The 22,324-nt window shown below is 38.4% G+C and overlaps 1 protein-coding gene across 1 annotated transcript in view; it reads right to left on the reverse strand.

Moving 5' to 3' along the window:
- Nucleotides 1-1,582: 1,582 nt before the first annotated feature.
- ano2b (anoctamin 2b) overlaps nt 1,583-22,324 on the reverse strand; it is a 91,247-nt gene continuing 70,505 nt past the window's right edge. The window contains exons 25-27 of the mRNA XM_042511446.1: nt 21,057-21,235; nt 5,096-5,201; nt 1,583-2,727 (exon numbers count right to left, since the gene is read on the reverse strand). Coding sequence (XP_042367380.1) covers nt 2,347-2,727; nt 5,096-5,201; nt 21,057-21,235 — 666 coding nt within the window. The 3' untranslated portion in view covers nt 1,583-2,346. The remainder of the gene's footprint in view (nt 2,728-5,095; nt 5,202-21,056; nt 21,236-22,324) is intronic.

The raw sequence follows: 22,324 nt of genomic DNA on the forward strand, positions 1-22,324 counted from the left end.
TCTGATTGGCAAGTGCTCGTTGCCCTCATTGGCTGGGCTGGCTATGTCTAAGCATGAGGAATTAGATTGGTTGGGGTTAGGGTAAGAATGTCAGGGTAAGGCAATCAGATGTAGAGTAAGACAGAGTAGGGTAGGTCATACCTTCGTCATGCTAGAGAAATATAAAACTAACCACCAGGCATTTACACCGAAAAGTCATGTTGGCCACCAAGACTGGACAGGACTCACAGTTCCACGCCATAACCAGGTCTCTTAGACATATCCACGGTTAAAGTTAAACTGAAATTTAAATTCATTTTTGCTAAGAAATCTACATACTCTTTACATCACTGGTGTTTGCTTCAACTTATGCACATACTTGGTCCCAGCTGGAATTACCAAACGAAGACATAAAAGTGTTAGAAATTTTTCTGTCCTGATTGCACCTCCTACATTTGGGGCATGAGTTTTTGGTCCCTACTAACAATGTCGTTGCTGGTAAATTGAGGGGTCCAATATTAACAATACTTTCTAATATCACTAATTTTAACCAGGCTCCCAGGAAGTGAGCCAGACTATGATACCAAATTTTGGAATAGTATAATTTTAGCATCACATGATGCCCTGCAGCTGAAAAAGGCTTTTCCTCTTTAACTTACATTAAGAAAGAAACGTCTATAAATCAGTGGATGCATTTTAATAAAGCGCCACAAACCACAACAAAATGATTCCTTGCACTGCCAGAATCTGATCCACTTGGCCGATATAGCCGTTTGACCACAAAGTGCTTCCGATGCCAATCATAACCTTTCCCATTATATTATTTAAAAAGCCAGATGTTCACAGTGTTAGCAGTTATTTGTGCAGTGAGAAACAGGCTTTGGCAACACCAACAGTCTGCACTAATGTGCCCAAAAAAAGATCTTATCCTTTTCATGAAAAATGTCAAATCATGCACATTAGCTTCATTATTATAACTTGTATTTCCTAACACAAAAAGTGAGAATTCAAATTTCAGTTTGACTTTAACATAAAAAAGCTAATTGAGTGAGTATGCTAGTAAGTTGTGAACAACTATACAGCGATTGTTTGACCACATAGACGGTCTTTGTTAGCTAGCTATTATATAAACATGAAATCAATCAGATTTATCAGTGATGAGAAGACTGGTTGTCAGAAACAGATAGCTCAGTTGTACTAAACCAAATATGTTGACACTCTGTGTTAATCGAGAGCTGAAGATTTCAAACATGACTGCCAGACGTTGCATAAGTTCTTTTATGCAAGACGCAGCCCCTCTATTTTTGCGCAGTAGTGACCCAGATTTATTACTTACCTGCAGGGAAAATACAGACTGATGTTTTGTAATAAAGAAAGGATTGTCAAGGGACGTTTTTGTGAGTAAGATCAATTCTAGCTCACTCGCATTCACAGTCTGCAAAAGAGTTGGCTTTCTCTTTGCATTCAGAAGCGTGACTATTAAATCACTCTGTACTCAACTGACAGTTGTAAAGTCCATATGGCTAACAGGGAAAACATTTGCTTCACAGATCTATTTCTAAAACTTACAGCTTGGACTGTCTATGATCTATGAGTGGCATGCAACAGTGTGCCACGTTGGCATGTGCACCCGTCCATCAAAAGCAGAGAAACAAATGACCAGTAGCTGTGTGGTGACGAACATTACAGTTTCAGTACAGTCTGAAAACGATTCCTGAATTCTACGGAGAAAAACTAACTGGAAAACAGTGAATGAATTGCTCCTCTGGAAGGCTCATGTGTGTTTTCGGTACCATGTCTTGAAAAGTACAGGAAATGTGGACTGCTGTAGCCGCTACGAAGTCTGTTAAAAACAAAAAAACATAAAGAGCATAAGCACATAAAGCAGGAAAATTCGGACAGCCCCAAGCCCGAGTACCGAGCCCAAGTCCGTCAATCTATTAAGTGTTCATCACTGAATCAGTCCATTTGTTTAACAGTTCTTTCTTTATCTCCAGTCTCCTTTGAGTTCTTGTAATATTCAGTTGTTCAGCCTAAAACTGTAATTATTGCTTGTCTACGCTATGAAGCAAGTCTGCCTCGCTAAATAATTTATTTTTACCAAAAAGTAAAAATTATAACACTTTACCAGGTGAACAGTCGGTACAAGTAGGAACAACACACAGACACCATTCAACCAGCGCAGACATGAATTCAGATTGGTTCAAAGTGATGCTGTGACTTTTTTAAATCACAGCACAACTGTGTCAGACACACCGGGACACAAAAGACACAGGCAAAGACACTCATGGACCCAATCACCCGTGCAACATGTTCTCCAGTCCCGAGGCCCAGCTGAGGCGCCCCTACAGATGTGTGTGTTACAAGTCACACTGCCGTGTGTCTCGAATTCTCATTCTCATTTCTGGCCAATGGGGGAATGCTCCCGGTGAACTGGCTGAAGCTGGCGGCCCTACACCTCGCCCTCGGTCCTCCTCCGTCTCCGGCCAAGCCCTGCGTCAGACCCGAGGGTAGAGTACTGAAGCGGCCCGGGATGGTCAAGCCCTGACCTGGGTGGAGAGTGTGGCTGTCTGGGTGGAGGGTGGTGTCCTTGGAGAAAAGGCTCTGGATGAGCTGGAATTTTTCTTTCTCTTCCTGTAAGAAGACGTCAACCAGGAGCTTCTTCTCGCGTTTGAACTGCTCCACAATGGTTTTGGGAATGTCGGGGATCCCCCAGGCGACCATGAGGCTGAGGAACATCACCAGATTCTGGAGGAGGAAGAGGAGAAAGGCGTGTATGATAGAGGAAAAGATGGAATGGTATGAGGAAAATTGAAGAAAGATGGACGATAAAGGTAACCTGACATGCCAAATGGTTTGTGAAGCAGAACTAGGAAACCATTATTGGAAACTGTTTGGTAAAGGGCAGGCATTTTCAAAAAGTACTTGGCAGATAATTGGATGAACCATCCATCTGTCACAGGTCAGTCGAGAGAGAATAAAAGCATCTTTTCCATAGAGAAAAGCCTTCAGTGACGTTCTTTGCTCTTCTTTCAATGACAAAATACGCTCCAGTTCTGATATAATTGATGCTACTGCAACATCTACAGCAACCTCTTTTGCTGCCATTGTCACCATTGTTGTTTTGAACTCACAGTTGCCTCTGTGTGTCTTGTCATTCACACTGAAACCACACCTGTAGCTGCCGCTCCTCACAGGACACTGAGTGGCTGACACGAATGAAATACTTGAAGCCTGACAAGATCATTTTTTTTCTGTAATCTCGTGAACTCACAATAATCTAGCTGCTGTGCAAGATAACGGCAAAAGCATTCTCAGAAACCATCAGCTATCGTCTCACGACAGTGACAATACGAAAGTCTCTTTCTGGAGATCTGGGGTAGCCAGCAAATATATGGGTCAGAACTTCCTCTTTCACATGCCACTTATTGTCTACAGTTCAATTAGCGACTTGAATCAGGTCCAGACAACATTAAGTCTTATAAACAGATGTCTGCACATGGTGAAGACAGATTAGAGAAGACAAATAAAAAGCTTTATTGTTGTAAGATCATGGCAGATGTGTCCCAATATTGCATTCCCGCCTCTTTTGCTATCCATGCAGACTGTTTACCTGCAGGTTTAGAGTCTTTTTTTAGTTTAAAGTCACTTTTGAGTCTGTGAAGTTAAAGGAATCTAGGATCTAGAACACGTTTTTGAAATGAACCATGTTGATTACATGGGTATTCTGAGCTTAGTAATGTCAGAGAACTATAACAATACTGCAACATTAAAAAGTTATCATCAAAGGATTTTTTTAAAGCCAATTATTCTTTATCCAACCCCATTTGGGGGAAATCATACTCTTACTGTTAACTGCAGGCTGCATAACTTAAGGGACTTGATGATTGTATAAAGAATGTATAATGTCAGATTCAGTGACATACGCTCTGAGCTACAACATGAAACCTGATTTTTGGCTTAGACCTGATTACATTTTAAAGAGTTGGCACTATTAAAAGTTAGCTACTCGGAGTTCCTATTTGCAATGTGCCTGTTGATTTATACATCCTAAAGAAAACTTTAAATGTGACATTTGTAAGGGAAGTTTTGGAAATATAAGGAGCTTTTTTTCTCTATGATTTCTCCACGGAATACAGGGAATTAATGTGCGAGGAGTACAAAGCAGCAGCAACTCGGTGCTGTAAGTGTATTTTAATAACCAGTGCTACAGGTTGTGTTGGTAAGCAGGCTAAGTTGGGGGGCTAACTTACAGTAAAGTACAATAATTAATGCCCTGTTGTTTTCAGAACACTGGCATGCACCTGTCCATTTCCCCATACATATGTTTCAGTACATTTCATGAGGATAGTAATGTATTATTATGAATGCAAACTTAAGAAAGAAGCCAGAGCAAAATCTGACGCAATACTATTTAAATATTTTGAACAGCTCATCACCTTTCAAGACTGACTCGCCAAATGAAAAACCTAACTGCATTTTGCAACACCAAAGTTATTATTAGGTATACACCTCAGAAAAATACAGAGGTCCTGACCTCGGTGACCCCAATGGTCGATTCAGCCACGCCTCCACGTCTACTCAACCCTCCCACGCTCCCTTGAAAAGCTCTGATCTAAAACATGAGAAACATTAAAGAGGAATTTCCTGAATTCTTTTCAGGTGTCACACAATTAAAGATAATTTGTCTTCAGTAGTACTGAAGAAAATCTTCAGTTGTTGAAGGACATTTGGTAGACATATGTGATGGAGGCGTGCAGGCAGACAGACGGATGTTTATCAGATGAGCTGGTTGCTATCTGACTGAGTCATCTGGTAAGATTCCCGATCATGATGACAGTTCACTGGGATCCGCCTAATTAAAAAAGACTGGCCCAAACAAATACACGCACAATTACTTTATCTGTCTTTACAGATCAGTTCCATTTAGCTGCAGAACACCGCAAAAATGCAAACTACACTGCAGAGTGACGAGGATGATGCACTGGAAAAGTTCCCAACATGTATACGCACCTGTTAAAGACGTCTGACTAAGAGCTTTTAAACGGTCTTAAATGTCTTAACCCCAGACTTATGAGCTGATTGAAACTGACCAGCGTACACAATGAGCTCATACCTGGAACAGGATGACGAAAGCCAGTCTTGCAGCCAGGACACACCAGTACTGTTTGGAGAACGTGTACGCGTCTGGAGACCAGGGGGGCTCCCTGTAGTCTTTGTACCTGAGAAAAAAAACAGTGTGATTGTGTGTAATTTCTTTTGTTTGATTGTTTCACACCTGGTGGAGCTTAGTTTGGAATCAACAGGGTAGTTAGTATGAGCAGTAACACGGAGAAACACGACAACAAAACAGCATCACTGACAAAAACAACATATTTGGCAGAAGATGGACATTCCATTGGCTTAAATTTGTTTTCAAATGCATCAACTTTAATTATCCTGACTGTCTAAAATGATTCCTTCTGCCTGATACATATATTTATTCACTAAGAAGCTTTGGATTGGATCCTTCTTGTAGTGACCTTGCTGTCTAAAAAAGTTGTTTTTAGCTTCTTCAGATTGAAATAAGTTACCATAAAATATATGATTTCTTTCATTATTTCACTCGCTTAATATCTGTCCTCTGTCATTATTTCATGTCATCTTGCTTAAAACACATTAATAATTTTTGTATGTATGCTTGTTTGTGTGTGTATGTGTTTTTAAAATTGTACATGTACACACACACACACATTATTTTTAAAAATGTATTATTATTATTTTCGCTTACTACTTTTTGTGGGTTTGTTGTTTGTTTGATTTTTTTTTTATTGCACTGTCTTGCACTGTCTTGTATACCGTTCTATTTTACATTCGTAAAATGAATATTTGTTTTGGGACCCTCTCGAAAATGAAATGATGCATCTCAAGAGGTTTATCCTAATACAATAAATTTCAATAAAACATCAATCAATGGGTAAAACAAGAAAGGTAGCCTCCGCATTGTCTGATTGACAGGCGATCGCAGATGCAGTTCAGAGCCTCTGACAACCTTCTCTCCCCTGTTCTTATTTATCTCTACCTGGCTGAGATCTGGTCGCATTACAACATCCCACTCCTCCACGCAAGCTTGGGCCCCGACTCAAAGTGCTTAAAATTTATTAGGGTCCCTCTCCTCTGTTTTCTTTGTAGTAAACACTCTTTATTGTGCTGGCAAAACAAAAAGCAGAAAACTCAAACCACATGTCGAAGTAATGGCTTCAAATGGTGATAAGGAATCAGAGAGAGGAGAACAAGTAAGCAAGAAAAAGGAAAGGAACAGAGGCAAACAAATGAGAGGAACATTCTGAGATAAAGAGAGAGAAAAAGGAACTTTAGAAGAGATGACAGAAAAAAGACAGAGAAGATGTGTTTACTTTATAGCTGGCTATCAGATTAAAGACTGAAAGAATTAATGTTAGCGGACAGGCAGAGGATTTTGTCTGGTACAACACACGCATGCACGCACGCACACACACACACACACACACACACACACACACACACACACACAGCATGAAACAGCTGTTTATCTGCTGAAGCGTGTTTATTCTTTGACTTCAAGACTTGAGGAAATTGAGGATCTAAATAAATAAAACAATTCTTGAACTAGTCTTTTATTAGTCATTAATGGAATTAGGTCATTTTATTGATTCGGTCACATTTTTGCTATGCTTTGTTGTCTCACTAAAGAAATACTGGTGAAACATCACTTAAATTAAAATATCAGCTTTTGGTGCTGACAGGCTGTTATCATGCGTCATGCCAGCTGAGTCACAGATGATTCTTGTGACAGTGTATCACTTGCCACTAAGCGCACAGACTGCATGTTAAGAGGCCATAAAAATGAAAATATTGTGCAATGTAACTTGAGGCAGTCGGACAGTTCAGGCGCCAGAGCTGTTGATGCTGAATCTGTTGGCTCCGGCGCAACGAGAAAAGATCAGAACAAAGTAAAATGATGTCAAGTTGTAGTCGAGCTGTCTGACATGCAGATGTAAAAAGAAAATGACTGAGTGTCAAAGTGGCCCATCACTCTCAGGAGCACTACACAATTGCAAAATTTGGTGTCTGAAGAATAAAAACTTTTTTGTTACTTTCTGTCTGTCTGTCACCAGCTCACTGTTCCGAGCACTAAAGTCAAATTGCAGTTACAGTTTGCATCCAAGTGTGTCAAAACTCCTGTAATAAAATAATAATAATAATAACTCTATTTATATAGAACCTTAAAAAACAGAGTTTACTAGGTGCTTTGACAAACAAAGCTAAGCAGAGGCAAAAAAAAAACAAGGCAATATAATAACAGGAGCCAAACAACAATGCTGATCAAAGGCCAGACAAGAATTATAATTAAGAATTATAAATATAATCAGTGAACACAGATAATAAGAAGCTGCGGCATCACCTAAAAGCAAGTCTTTAAAAAGGGATTCTGATAAATGATTTAAAAGAGGTCGCTGCTTCTGTGTGCCTTATTTCCTCAGACAGGTTGTTTAAAGTTGAGGGGCCCTGATGGCAAAAGCACGGTTACCTTTTGATTTAAGCCTCTTCTTTGGAGCAGCGAGAAGAGCCCTACGGGAGGATCTAAAGCTATCAAAAGCCTACCGTATAATAAATGTGGAACCAAGAGTAACACCTAAGACCAAGTACCTAAATCGTGTACACAATCCAGTTACAACTAATGTCATTTTTTGAAGACTTAAAGATCCACTTATTACTAAAAGTGTATGTCATCCAAGAGAGACAATAAAAACAGAAAGAATCGTCAAAGTTGTCATGTTGAATTTTAAGGTGTGTTGCCCTGTTAATTAAATTATTTTTTCTAAATCTCCAGCAGCTGGTAGAGCCTGTGAAACATTATTTCATTTTAATTTTATAGTTTACTAATGAATGAAAAACATGTCACAGTATAAACAGTTGAGCACACAGTGTTGATTCTCCACTGGACAGACTGCACCGTTTCTAGCTCCATTATTTATTACAAGATCAGTGTGCTAGGTACCCCAAGCAGAGAGATGGCCAAAAATGGGGACGGTTCTAAAAGTACTTAGGGTACCATCCACAACATTTCACAATGGAAACTCAAAAAACTGCGTAATGAACTGAACTGAACTGAACTGACTTGTGGAAATGCAGCATAAGGCTGCTAACTGGCTCATATTGGGTCGACATTTCTGTTATGTAGCTTGGGGCCACACTTAGATGAGCTTTAAAAGTTATCAGTAAAATCTTAAAACCAATTCTAAAGCCAACAGGAAGCTAATGGAGAACCAGCAAAACCAGTGAGAGGCCTAGCCCATGTAGCCATGACAGTTAACAATGCTTATCTACCTATTCTGAAACAAACATGTGCTTCACATATGTCTCCAACCCAGCAGCACACAAGATCTGTACTATCACAGTTTCAAAACAGGCACCCGAGAGAAGTGTCACCAATTCAGTATCTGACCAAGTGTTTCACTTCCTGTTATGGCACTGAGTTATGGCCAGAAAAGAGTTTTTGTAGAACATTATGACGTCACAGTGAAGTTGACCTTTCGGATATAACAGATGATTGTGCCAAATTTATGGGAATTCCCTCAAGAATTTCTCGAGATATCTCATTCAGGAGCATGAGATGGACAAGATTACGATGAGCTTGACCTTTACCCACCAAAATCTAATTTTTTCATCATTAAGTCCAAGCCGCTAAACGAAAATGGTACCTGAAAACATAATGCCAAATTCCTGCAGCCATGGTTGGTGCCTGCACGAAGGGATAAAAAAAACTGAATAAAAACAAGATAAATGAGAACATATGGTTCCAGCATTATCATAAGTACACCAACGTATGTATATATTTGTGTACAGTAATTCCTGGTACAAAGCCAAGGTGATGGATAAGTTTAAACGAACGGTTTCCTGTTGGATACAATCACTCCTAAAAAAGCCAAAGAGGGTCTTGCCCTCTTTATGTTCCACTTCAGGGTTTATTTATAACTTATCTAGTAGGATGCAGTCAGTTATTCACATATGGATATATATGAGAACACAGCAGGATTCAATCAAAATCAAAATCTCTTCAGCAAAGCAGCCAGAGTTGACAGCTGAGAGGAGTCTGTAGCTGCTTAAAAACATGCTGCACATAATCACATTTATCAAAAAGCAATACAAAAACAATAAAGTTGTTTTCCAACTATTGTCCTATTCATTTGGTCTGTACTGTTAAGCTACACCATTTTCTTCTAAACACCGATCTAAGAAGCGAAAAACACATGTAACACAGGGAATCATTGAAGCTGGATGCAAAATATGCAAAATCTTCTATTGATTCGATTTTGACATGGGTGTTCAAAATAATCTGAATCAGAACTTTTTTTCTCAACAAGGGTCTGATGTGAAGACGTGCAGCACAGTCAGATTGCTTCAAGGACTATGTGAGCAGCTATCTGAGCAGAGATCCAACAGAAACATCACATGTTAGTAATCTTAGCATCTACCAACCCTCTACACAGAAGGTACGCTCTGTAAAATACTTTATTCATGTCTTTAGATTGACATAGAGTGTGCAAGGAAAGTTAGGGAGACTCTGGCTTAAGAGTTGGGTCTGGAGATCCACAAGTCTATATGTTACAGTATTTTTGGACATCATTTCCCATATAGCTATTTTAAAAGTGACAGCCTTTCCCTGCGGGATGCCAAGTACAACATATAACACTCCTTTCAAGGAGAAAACTGAGAGACAACCCATGTCACTATTCATCAAGATAACATCTTTAGGAAGAAAAATGCATCCTCCTAAATCACTGAATGTATGGAAATGATAACCGTGGTTGAGATTTATCGACGAAGATCTTCGTCATGTGGAGCTATAGATATATAGAGAGCATTTTTTGATGATAAACACATGGCCCAGCAGAAGACAAAAATACAGAAAATCAAGATGAAAAACGTGCCAAACATGGAAGACGAGGCAATGAAGACATGACGTGTTTTCTGCGTGACAATTCTGCTCATCGTGCAGGTACTCCATGATGAGCTTTTAAATCTGAGAGATACTGAATTTGCAAACATAAGGAAACACAAATGACATAAAGTTCTTTCGACTGTGGTTGCTTGCTTCTTGTGTTTAATTCATGGTCAACATAATGACAAGCTAGGAAGAGATCCAACCCATATTGAGTTGAGGTGATGGAAAGTAAATACTCTTGACTCAAAAGTGTCTGGGAACATGGAAGTAGTCAGTCTACGTCAAAGTAATCTCAACTGCTCTCTTTGCAAAGATGCAATTTGAAAACTATTTGTTTCACAGTGCTGTGATTGTTGACTTCTTGTGACTCCCACTGGAAATAAAGATTTTTTAAAAGGTCTTGTGACAACATCCAAACATTTGGCACAAATCTGGCAGGAAGATAAAAGCGGTTGCTTCTCCAGTATTAAGAACTGGTAGACTCATGTGCTCTTGCTTTTATTTTGCCACCATTTTACATCTGTAGTCTTATTTCGGACTGGCACACTGCAATATCACATCAGGGCAAAAAAGTGGTTTCTGAGGGTTCATGTGCCTGATTATTTCTTAGCCCGGGGACCGGGACTTCCTGAAGTTTTATAGTCATTGTGAGATTGCAAGACAACCATAAAGATCTTCAGGAAGTCCCTGCTTCCAGCCACGAAATTGTCTGCCACATAACGATCTTAAAGCTACAACAATTTTCTTTTTTTAAATGATTAATCCAAGTGCGATATGATGTGTAAATTAGTGAACTTTAGAAGAGCTGAACGTCGAATTTTATCACAGTACATTCTGAAAAAGCAAGGCTTCCTATTTCCAGTCTCAGCTAAGCCATGCTAGAGTGGTATTGTTTTGCTCATCTAACTCGTTTTCAGCTGTAATCCGGCTACAATCCCATGTCTCCTATCATAAAATACTGTGGCTCGGTATTTAAGATCATGTGATGATCTCACAAATTGCTACATTCTGACAGCCATCACTGACCTTTTTTTTCCACTGAATCTGGTATTTGCCAAGTAATTTAGCTAAATGTGTTAAATGTTTACTCTTTTGTCATGTCTAACTTGCTTGTTTCAAAGTATTGTGAACATAAAAAACAAATACGAATAAATTGTAGTTTCTTGTAATGACGCTATAATGGCAATATTTATGTGCATTCCTAATTTACACAAGCTCTACGAACAGTCAGAGGCAGCTGTAGATTTAGTTAGTAACTATTAACAGATCGAAGCTACTAAATTATTGATAAATGCCAGAGTGCACGCACCTTTCATTATGCTAAAACAAATATATTCTGCTAACGTTTAATGAATGAGATTCACTGTCTTGTCCACACATAATTTTTTGCTTTTGGTTGAGGCTGCAGATTCCCCGATCAAACTTCACCCAAGTTTATCTCCACACGATGCAGAGATGAGAATTTGCTTTGCCAACAGAAGCGAGTGTTTTATTCGAGTCAAAATGTCTGCTGCGAAAAAGGCCAATCAGAAAAACCAAGGCAGAATTCTAAAAGCGATAAAGTGACAATTATAATTTAAAGTGAGATTGCACACACCTAAAATTATAATAATAAATAAATAAATTAAAGCTGAATTAAAAATGTCTCTTAGCAAGTTATTCTCAATAACCAAAGATGATTTCGATCTGGGAATGCAGGAAACGCCAATCACACTGGAAACTGTCCTTTACAGTGAACACACAGCAGTTTAAAATGTCAAATTAATGTGATGGATGTGATGGTTCAGATCAAAGTTTTCGCACACACACAAACACAGTCATGAAAAAAAATTCTCTGAAGCCAAAACAGATGAAATAGCCTGATTGTCTCACTAAGCACTTAGCTCGTAGTATAGAAATAATAAGAGGGAAGGCGAAATGTGTGTGTGCATTGTGTGTGTGTGTCAGCGGGTCTTATGGTGTCTGATTCCTTCTCCTTATACAGTCATGAGTGAGGAATGCTTGCCCGTGAGAGTTAGCTGGTCTCCCTTGCTTTTTTTTCTTTGATCTGTTCATCTTCCTCTCACTAACTCGCCAATATTTGACACTGTTTTGTTGCTGATCGACTTCCAATGTGAACCAAACTGTAAGACGTGACCTCCCCTCCTGTCATGCTCCAGTTCATTTAACTTAACTTATCTGGGTGGAATCAAGTATGAAATATATTTTTTTCAAAGAAATGAATCACCCTTTGTCTCTCTTCCTGTGTGTGTGTGTGTGTGTGTGTGTGTGTGTGTGTGTGTGTTTTGTAGTCGCCCCATGTTTGGTTATGGTGGTGCAGCTCGGCAACAAGTGGAGCATCTAACTCAATATTCCTTCATAAGACCAATGAGATTATAGTTAGTACGTGAGAACGTGTGTGTGTGTGTGTGTGTGTGTGTGTGTGTGTGTGAGATCCTGAGAGTGCCCCCTGGGATCTAGGAATATATTTACTAACAAGGGTCAGAGCATTCCCATCCTTACAACACACACACACACACACACACACACACACACACACACACACACACACACACACACACACACACAAACACACACACACTCTAACCACCTCATTATAAAACTGTCAGGTGATATTTTGGTTCAGATTAATGACCTAAAACAATCGCATCTTTCTCTCTGTTGCGAACACATGTGCCTTTCATATGTCATGCAGCTGCCAATATTTGCCTTTTCTGTGATCTTTTTCAGATACTCTCTTTGTTTTTTGCCACTTTTTGCAGTTTTTTCCTCTTGTTTCTTTCCATTTTGTGTCTCTCTTTCCTCAGAACAGTTAAGAGCAGAGAGCAGTAACAGCAGCTCTGGCATCCTATTTCCTTTGATGCAAAAACACTTCCATCCCTCTTCAGTTTATTACTTCCCCCTGGCTGGGTAAAGAAAGGGACAGGAGGAGAAAAAAAAGCTCCAAAATTTCCATCCAACATGTTTCAGACTTAATATTTGAGAACTACAGATCATGATTGAAAAACAAATGTACTTTACAGTCTCAATTTTGGAGGAGTTTGATGAAAAATTGGAATTGATCAGGGCAAGAGGTAACGACAAATTAAATGCAGCTCCTGTACAGACGAGACTGGTGCTCATACAGCCAAACAAACACACAGCAAAAATGTATTTTGCACCACCGATTGCACAGTTATTAAACTTTAAGTTATGGTGTTTTATAAATGAAACCCACTAAAGATATTCATGGTCCCCAGAGGATGAATCCTACTGCCTTTAGCTCAAGCATCACCATCTTTTCTTTTTGCACTTGACATTGTTGGGGATTTTAGTTAAATTTCTTGAAACTACTCAATGGATTACCCTTAAATTTAGCACAGATATCCGACGTGCCCAGACAGTTAGTGTGTTCACATAGACAGTTAAGTGGAGCTACCGTTACAGCTCGATGAGGCCATTTAATTGGACTAGCACCAGGGGAGAATCGATTTATTAACGGAAGTATGTCAGACATGGTAGGTGGCAAAATGACACCTTTTAAGAGAATACGTCTTGTGGCTGACCTATTACATAACATACCAAATAAGTTAGCAAGCAGCAAACAGGTAGCATGTTGCTAGGTGACAATATGGACAACGTGTCAACACTGTACATTTTGTACATACTCAAAGCTTTGCTTGGCACCTTCATCTTGTTTTGTTTCTTCCCTACTTCTTCTTTTTTTGTTTTTCCTGGCTTTCTTTTACAAATTTATGCTGTTCGACTTCCGAGTCAAAGCCCGATGAGGGGACTATGGCAGAATGCTTGGCCGATTAAGGCACATACATGAGCGAGTAAATCGTCCCTCAACCACATTATCTCGGTATGTTAGTCCGACTTTGAGAAATTCATTTTAGTACAATTTCAGTCAGACTAACCTGTTAATTTGTATCTAAAACTGTTGTTGGATTAACATAATAATTTTTCTTTTTCTAACATCATGTAAACGTACTGAATCTTTCTGAATGACTGATGATCTCTGGACTTTTCCTTGAGCACCACCATGAAGTTGATATATGTGTTTTTTGGTGAAACAGCAAACAGCTTTTGGATGAATTTACATTTGGGACATGGATGCCCCCCTTAGCATTCATTGTAATAATGTTAATCTTTAAACTTTCAATAAAATTTCAATGTTTGCAGTACTGTGGTTAACAGAATGTATGAAATTCCCATAATGAACTGTACGCTGTGTTTCTTGCTACTGTAATTTTATTGTTCTTTACATCTATTGCAGGTCTGTCTGTCCTGGAAGAGGGATCCCTTCTCAGTTGCCCCTCCTGAGGTAGAAACTACCTGACTACCTCTACTACTGTGCGCTCAAATTTCCAAGGTTACCCTGATCAGTCAAGTGGTGGTGGTGATCTTATGTCATTTGTGCACTAACTTATGTTTCATGTGCAAGTTCACTGACCCAACTGGTAATATTTTAATAAATCAAGGGCAAATTATAGATTCAACCTTTTTGCCTTAGCATTACAACTGATTTGACAAAAAATAAATAAATAAAACTAAAGATAAAGCTCAGAACTGAAGGGGTGTTATTTACTCTACCCAAAAGACCGCTTCATAACTCATGTAGGAAGACATATTTACTGCCATGTCTTTGATTTATTTATTTATTTTTAACATTTATTCATGACCACATATTATTTCTGAACCAGCTACACTAAATAAAGAAGAAAAGAAAATCCTTTCAGAAACAACATGATAATCTGTCCAATAATTCCTTGACTATCACTTGACTCCCAGGACAAGAGTGTAACCATGCCCAACTTCTTGTCAGCTCAGGGAAAAAGCAGTCTTGACATTAAGCAGGTATACGCCTTAAAGTCCTGATATCATAATACTTTGCAAAGTCTTATCCAGAAAGAAAACATTTTTTTAACATATAAAGTCTTCTAATCACAAGAGTTAGTGGCTAATTCGTCCTGTGTCTTGTTTTTATTATCCTGAATTTATCTGTTTATGTTGTGTGTGCTCTTTGCTTTCTGTAAATCACTGTAAAGTTCCTGGCTAAACATAATTTGATTTAAAGCTAACCGACGTCAGTACATGTTAAGAATACAGACAGATAAAGTGTATTCCTGTTTGGATACTGCCTTTTCTCTTGCCCCCTCCACATGGAGGTCGGCCAAATGACAGTTGGGGCTGGTGGAGATTTAATATTTGCTCAGTATTTCCCTAACAGGAGACGGACCTGAATCACCTTTAAAAATGGGCATTTTTATGAGAGTATGTTTCTTTTTAGTTTGATTTTTTAATGTTATGTAACAGGCACTTTTAATGGTGAATGAGTCTTTGCACTCCAGTCCTAAGTCAAGACTGACAAATCAGTTCCAAAGTTATTAACTTTGAGTTTGTGTCTGTCACAAACCATGAACAATTATGATTGAACGTGATCAGGAAAAAAAAAGTAACACTTACACGTACTTCCATAGTATAATAGCACTATTAGTCAGTGAAAACGTCTATAACTTTCTCCACCCAAACTGGCTTTCAATATTTTCAAGTCAAAAGGCTCAAGCCCAGGTGAAGTCTTGGGTCACTCGTATTTGAGTCCAAGTCAAGTTGCAAGACTTTTTTGATTTTGTCAAATCGAGTCTTGAGTCATCAAATGTGTGACTTAAGTGTGACTTGAGTCTAAGTCATGTTACACAAGTCTTAAAATCACTATCAAATTTTCCCTAAACCCAAAAATATTCAGAGACGGATATTTTCCTCAACGTTTCAGCCTTTTGTCAACACAAAAATGGAAATAAGGTAACTAGAATTGAGATTTTTGACAACAGCATATAAGGTAAAGACTTTTCAAAACTATGGTTACTTTGTATCCATGTAAACATGTAAAATGGAGCATTGGGAAAACAAAAACAATAATGCTGGACTAACAATTTGTCACAATTTTGTTAGCAATGCTAGGTCTAATAACTACTTGAGACTGAAATTTAGCATTGCTGCAACACTTAATGGACGAACTGAGGCATTTGCTGCACCCATTGTTTTTGCTCAATCTTCCGTTCAAGGTCCACCAGAAGCAATGGTTTTGGATCATGCCTGATCGAACCAGTGGATGGTGGGGCAATTTCGAAAGAGTGGTTGTTTTCAAAAGTTCTATGTCCAGAGCATCACTCTAATTTTTAAGTGAGTTCCTACATCCTAATATTGAAGGGGAACCAATGGTAATGAGATGTACAGTATATGTTTTGAGAAAGTCAGCATATACACTCTATAAACATAGTGATGATAGGAGGGCAAAATATCCACTCATAAAAACATAAATAAACGGCCTGAGTGATGGTCTTCTTTATTGTTGGTTCATGGGTTTAGAATCAACGGTGGTCATGCTCAGGGAAATGAACATTATATTGAATTTCATGGTCATTAGAGCTGGGTTGTGACCGAGAAATATCACATTTACCAAAAGGAGTTTTACTTTTAACATTACTCAAACTGATCATGTGCTGCTGTTTGGTTACTGCTGTACTTCATGCATTTATTTTGTGATTTATATAATAGGGATAATAGTTGTAGACCATACATCTGCACTGTTTTCATTTAAATGCTTTGGTTGCTGCATCTGTTTGACATTTGCTTCTGCAAATCCCAAAGAAATGGTTAACCGCCACTTGTGGATGGTAAAAATTAAGTTTAAAATTGGCGTTTTAAAAGTAATAGCTCATTATGCTCTGGAAATGATCTGAAACAAATTTCCTGACATTGGTGAGGTTTTCACCACCAAGCAGAATTCATAGTTAACCCACATTTTTATGTAGCACTGATCTTGTGATGTGGATACAGTAGAGAAAACGCGTTTGCAGATTGGTACAGTGATGCTCGGCCCACTGACGCATAAACTGTCTTAGGCTTCCTCACACTGCTGTTTTAAAATGTAATTAAAGATTTAATACCTCAGTGGTTGGCCTCTGTCACACCATCCATCCAACTACAGTGCCTCTCCCTTTTCTTTTCTACTGTCTTATTTCTACATATTTCCATGCTTCGCTATCCCTTTATTTTCTGCTCAATGACACTATTCGTCATCTCTCCATTGCCTGGTCATCCATCCACGTGTCCATTTTCAAACTCTTTTTTTCTCCAATATATTTATCCATACTAGAGTCCCAAAATGAACTGGGTCAAATAAAAAGAAAGACTGGAACTGCCTCACGGTTTTATGCCTCCATAAACCTGTCAGCTTGCAGTTTACATTCAGGTCTGTCAACACTCGATAAAATTTTGTAGCAAAGACGTGAAGGGATTTGATAAGTGTATTTTTTGTTGAAATGGACGTTATCATTACATTGACATGTATGATTCCAGTGAATAATTTCCAGTGAGGAACATGCCGTTCTTACTTGAGGACAATCTTTGATAAAGAACTCTCTGATAAAGAACTTTGTCACATGGTGCAACAACAGAGGATGTTGTCTGCTGTTGTGAGGCCCTTTGAGGGACATTTTTGTGTGTGGTTTGGGAATTTACAGGACAAATGAAAGTCAAAGGAAAATTTAACTTGACTTTGTCGAAGTGCTGTATGTCTTTCAGTGTACATGTTCAAAACAGAGTCAAAGTCCTTTTATGTGTTCACATTCATGGGAAACAACCAAAGTGCCAGAAGAAAATGTTGGCATTGTACAATTCTGCAAACCACAATTATGTTACATTTGTATGTTTCATACGTATCATATCAGCGTTTCTAGAATGAGGTAGTTTATGTGCTGACTTTGTCATGGAGAGCTTGAGGTGATGATAAATAGCTTGTCACCTAGTAAAGATGTCTGCCAAGCTACAGACCACTGTGCGAAACCAACAATCCAACAAATATGGCTGTTTTTTTAGTTGTTGTTGTGTTTCCATCTTCTTTTTATCTACCAAACATGGGTGTTTTTTAGCGACCCTCTGGCACTGTGCTTTTTTTTTTTTTATAAGACATCATTGCATTTTTAGCTGAGATATTGACACCAAAACTGGACATTTTTAACCAAAACATGATCTTTTCCAAGTTTTTTTGGGCCTAAAACCTAACCACACGTTAACCAAAGTGGTGGTAAAATGTAAAGAAATAAAGTCTTGATGTATTAAATACATAACATACAAAAGTAATGTAGCCATGGTTTGCAGAAAAATACAATGCCAACATTTATACTGATGACTGGATTGTGGCCAATAAAACTCATTCTAAAAGGATAAAGTTGTAGCCATGACAGCAGAAATGTTTTTTTTAAAAAAAGGATGGAAAGAAGCTATTATTTCTAAAATGTCAAAGTTTTACTTACATCTCCAACCTGACAGCAAGGAAAGTCTGTATAATTACAAATGTAATGAAGGTGGACACCAAGATTAGTATCATCAATTCAGTATCTGAACAAACATCTCCCCTTCTGTTCCTAACTTCACCATTTTATTCTAATTTTGACATAAATATCAAATTAATATTCAAGTTGTAGACAAAAAAACCCTTTATATGAGGTCACAGTGACATTTGAATACCAAAATCATTGGGTCCAAGTGGACGTTTGTGCCAACTATCATAAAATTCCCTCCAGTCTTTCATCACATATGTGAGAATTGGACGGACATGAGGTCACAGTGACCTTTACCTTTAACAACCAAAATCTAATCACTTCATCCTCAAGTCCTTAAGGCTTTCCTGAGATATTGTGTTCACAAAAACCAAACAGTCCGGGAACGTAATGCCTCAGCCCTCGGCTGTCGCCGACGCGGAGCCATAAAAAGAAAGAAATTAACTGTCTGGAGCATCTGACACATTTTGAAATACAGTGTTGAATCATTTCCCCTAAGCAGCTATTACATTGCCTGGATACAGTCTGTACATACACTATACAGCACTACTCACACCATTCTTGGAACATCCTCCAGCCAATTTCACGCCTGTAAGCAGTCAAGGGCGTTCAGTATCTCGTCGTGTCTCGGGCGTGACGTACCACACTACATTTGCACAAAGACTGTATTCTTGCATTGTAATTCTTAGCTGTCTTATGTAACAGCAGGTTGACCTCTGTCTGTGGGCGCTGGCATCCGTGACCTTTTCTTCTACAGCGCTTTATATTGATATTATGAAAGAGATGCTTGCTATTGGCATGACTTAAGATGCAGAAAAGATACAATAGTGGACTGTCTTCTGGGGCAAAAACTGTTGAGCTTCTATTGAGCTCTGACAAGATCTTACATATCCGTTCTCTTTGTCTTTGGATTCAAAGTGACTTATTGTGACCTGTTAGTGTGAAGGTATGTATGTCAGCCTTAACCCCATCCATGACTCCAACCAAAAACTATCACAAGGTCACTTGCTAGGTAATTCTTTCATTCAGTGGCCGTTCATGGCGTTTGTGGCCCAGAGAAAAAGCTCAGAGAAAAGTCTGTGGGGGCCAAGATGGCAGTGAAAGGTTTTCCGTTCCTTCACCTGCAAACCTCAGTAACAGTACAATGCTCAATGACACTGCCCTCCAAAGTAGAACCACGTCATTTTTACAAGCAAAAATCACATCTCATTTTTACTAGGAAGTCAGGCAACAAAGCAAGATAAAATCCACTTTGGGTTGATGGGTCAAACATACACAGGGCTTTCAACCAGAAGACTGGTGTTTATGTCTCCAGTAAAAATAAAAGGCCACTGTTGCTTTATTTTAACAACGCAATGTTGTATGGCAACATACTACATCACATTACAGTAGTAAAACACATACTTATTTAAAGTCAAACCACTTTTCTAAACTGAACCAAGGAGTTTTGTTGCAATTGCGACCATTTCACAACATTACCCAAGTATTTAAAATTGCAACCGTTCACAGACAAGCTATTCTGACGTCCACCGGGAGGTAAGCTAATTTAGGAAACACTTCTATAGGTTGCACTCACAGGTAAGAACATGTGACCTATGTGGTCTTATCGGTTAAAGGACTTCCTCTCAATAATCTTCAGAAAAAAAAAAAACAAAAACAAAGTTTCTCTTCTTCCAACTTGAGCAAAGAAAATATAAAAAATCATCAACTGTGATCCCAGTCCACCATGCAAGATTGTGCTCAATTACCCACTTAGTATATATTTGGAAGTCCTGACTCAAGTAATTACCAATATCACTCATAAAATGCATCAGTCCTTCAGTTTATATACATCAATGAATATAACAATATGCTGCCTTATGCGGATGACATATTATTATACGTATCAAATGCTGATATCTCATTTCCCACTATAATCACTTTCAGTTTTTGGTGCCATGTCAGGATACAAAGCTAGACATGCCTGTAACTGCAGAATTGGCTGCTCTAGTACTCACTCTGTTATCACAAAAACAGAATCTCCTGAATTGTTTTATGGTACAAAACAAACAAAAAAAGTGCCCTTCTTTAAGTGCAAAAGTGGTCAGAGTTTCTGGTGATAGCAAAAGGTGAACAAAGAGGGGCTGTAATTGTTCCACTTTTCCTTTAGTTTGAATGTTAAAATGATCAAATGTTATTCAGACTGTTACAAAAAGGTTCCTCAATATGCATTAAGGTTTAGAAATAGAGAGAAAATTCTGTTGGGAGTTCAGTAGACTCTATGAACCAAAGAAAAAACAGATACATCCTCTCTTTAGCCTTGAAATAAGCGTGATAATGGTAGCTATTCATTGTTGATACACAGACTGAAGGCGAGTATTTAAGTATTTGTTAAGGTCAAAGTTATAAGCTATGAGAAAACAGAGTAATGTTGTTTTATCCACTTTGACCCCCCCCCCCCCCCAACTGAACTTATGTGATTAAAAATAGATGAACTGACTTGACTGTTTTCTTGAATGCACACAAAGTACTCCACAAACAGTAAAAGATGTGTCAAAAACTACAAATGTAGGGCTGTGTGTTTAAAGTAGTACATGAGCATGCAAAAGTGTATGAATACTTATCTATTTTTAATGACCAGGGTGCTATTTTTCATCAATGCCGAATTAAATAATCAAAACATTGACTTGTCAGTTGTATTTATTGCCTGTCACAAAGATGTTGAAGCAAATTATGAATGAAGTACTCCTTTTAATATCTGTAACTTCTAAGTGTTGCATGTGTGCTCGTGTGTGTGTTTTTACCGGCAGACGGTGATATCTCCATGGTCCGAGTTCTGCGGTGCTGTGCCAGGTTTAAAATTGGACACATTGAAGTAGGAGAGTGTGTGGTCAATGAAGCCGTGCATGGTGCCGGTCTGACTGAACATGTACTGATAGACGAGCCGAGGGATGAAGTCTGAGGTGAACGAGATCACAAAGGCCTGCAGAGAGAAATAGAGAGACAAAAATTTTTTTTTCAATGAGAATTCATTAAAAAAATAATTATGCCATGAAACAAGAACTTTCATCCTATTAAACTTTGATTTGTAGAGAGTTGCAAGGGGTCACACTGTTTATTTTCAGATGTTTAAAGCAATAGTTCTCATAAAATATGAATTTAGTGGTATTTGAGTAATGCATGGAAATGTATTGATGTAGTAATAATAAATAAAGTTTGTAGAACTGATAAAAGAGACATGTACAAAAGGGGAATTCTGCTTCTAGTTTTCCATTGCCTTTGAGTTCCTGGCGTAGCTTAACCATTTGTGTATGTGTCCAATGCCCCATAGAGCTAGAATAAATAAAAACTCGTTTTTGCTTGTTTTTCTGAATCCTACACAAATCTCTTTAGTATTAAAAGTAAACGTAATAGGATTTGGTTAGCTGGCCTAGGACAAATCCCAAGCAGAACCTTCCCAACTCCATAAACACACACAGACCTTGACCTCCTCAGATCAGAATGTTAAGGGGTTTCAGACATGATTCTGGGATCTCACAAGGTCACCATGGATGACATCCCAGAACAAATGGAAAGGTTAAATCTCTGTTTATTATCAATTGCTGTCATTGTCAGCGCTGTATAATTTAAAATATATGTAATCCACACTCACAGCAGACGTGATGAAAGCCGGATTACAAGTGGCAGGAGCAGAGAAGGGGAGAAGCTCAAGGTAAAAGCACTGCTGCAGCTACACAATCTTTGTTAACCTCTGATGTAGTCCCTGTCTGTTCTGTCTTTGGGTAAATGAAGTGACCTTGTTACCGTAAAAACGGAATATTGTAACTTCAGCATAATGTCATAACTTTGAAATGCAGCGCAGTGTTATTGTAGATGAGTCAAATATGAATTTACAGTATTTCTCAACGCACAAGACAAAACAAAGCTCCCTCCAGAGAATACAGAATACATCATACAAACTGAGTAGCACTCTACATGACAAATACATTGAACTTTTCTAAATCTTTTTCTGTTTTGTCTGTAATCCATCTCATTTCCCTCTAAATCTTACTTGTTGACTCACAATTTAAAA

The sequence above is a fragment of the Plectropomus leopardus genome, chromosome 22 (assembly GCF_008729295.1).
Source record: "Plectropomus leopardus isolate mb chromosome 22, YSFRI_Pleo_2.0, whole genome shotgun sequence".
Classification (NCBI taxonomy): Eukaryota; Metazoa; Chordata; class Actinopteri; order Perciformes; family Serranidae; genus Plectropomus; species Plectropomus leopardus.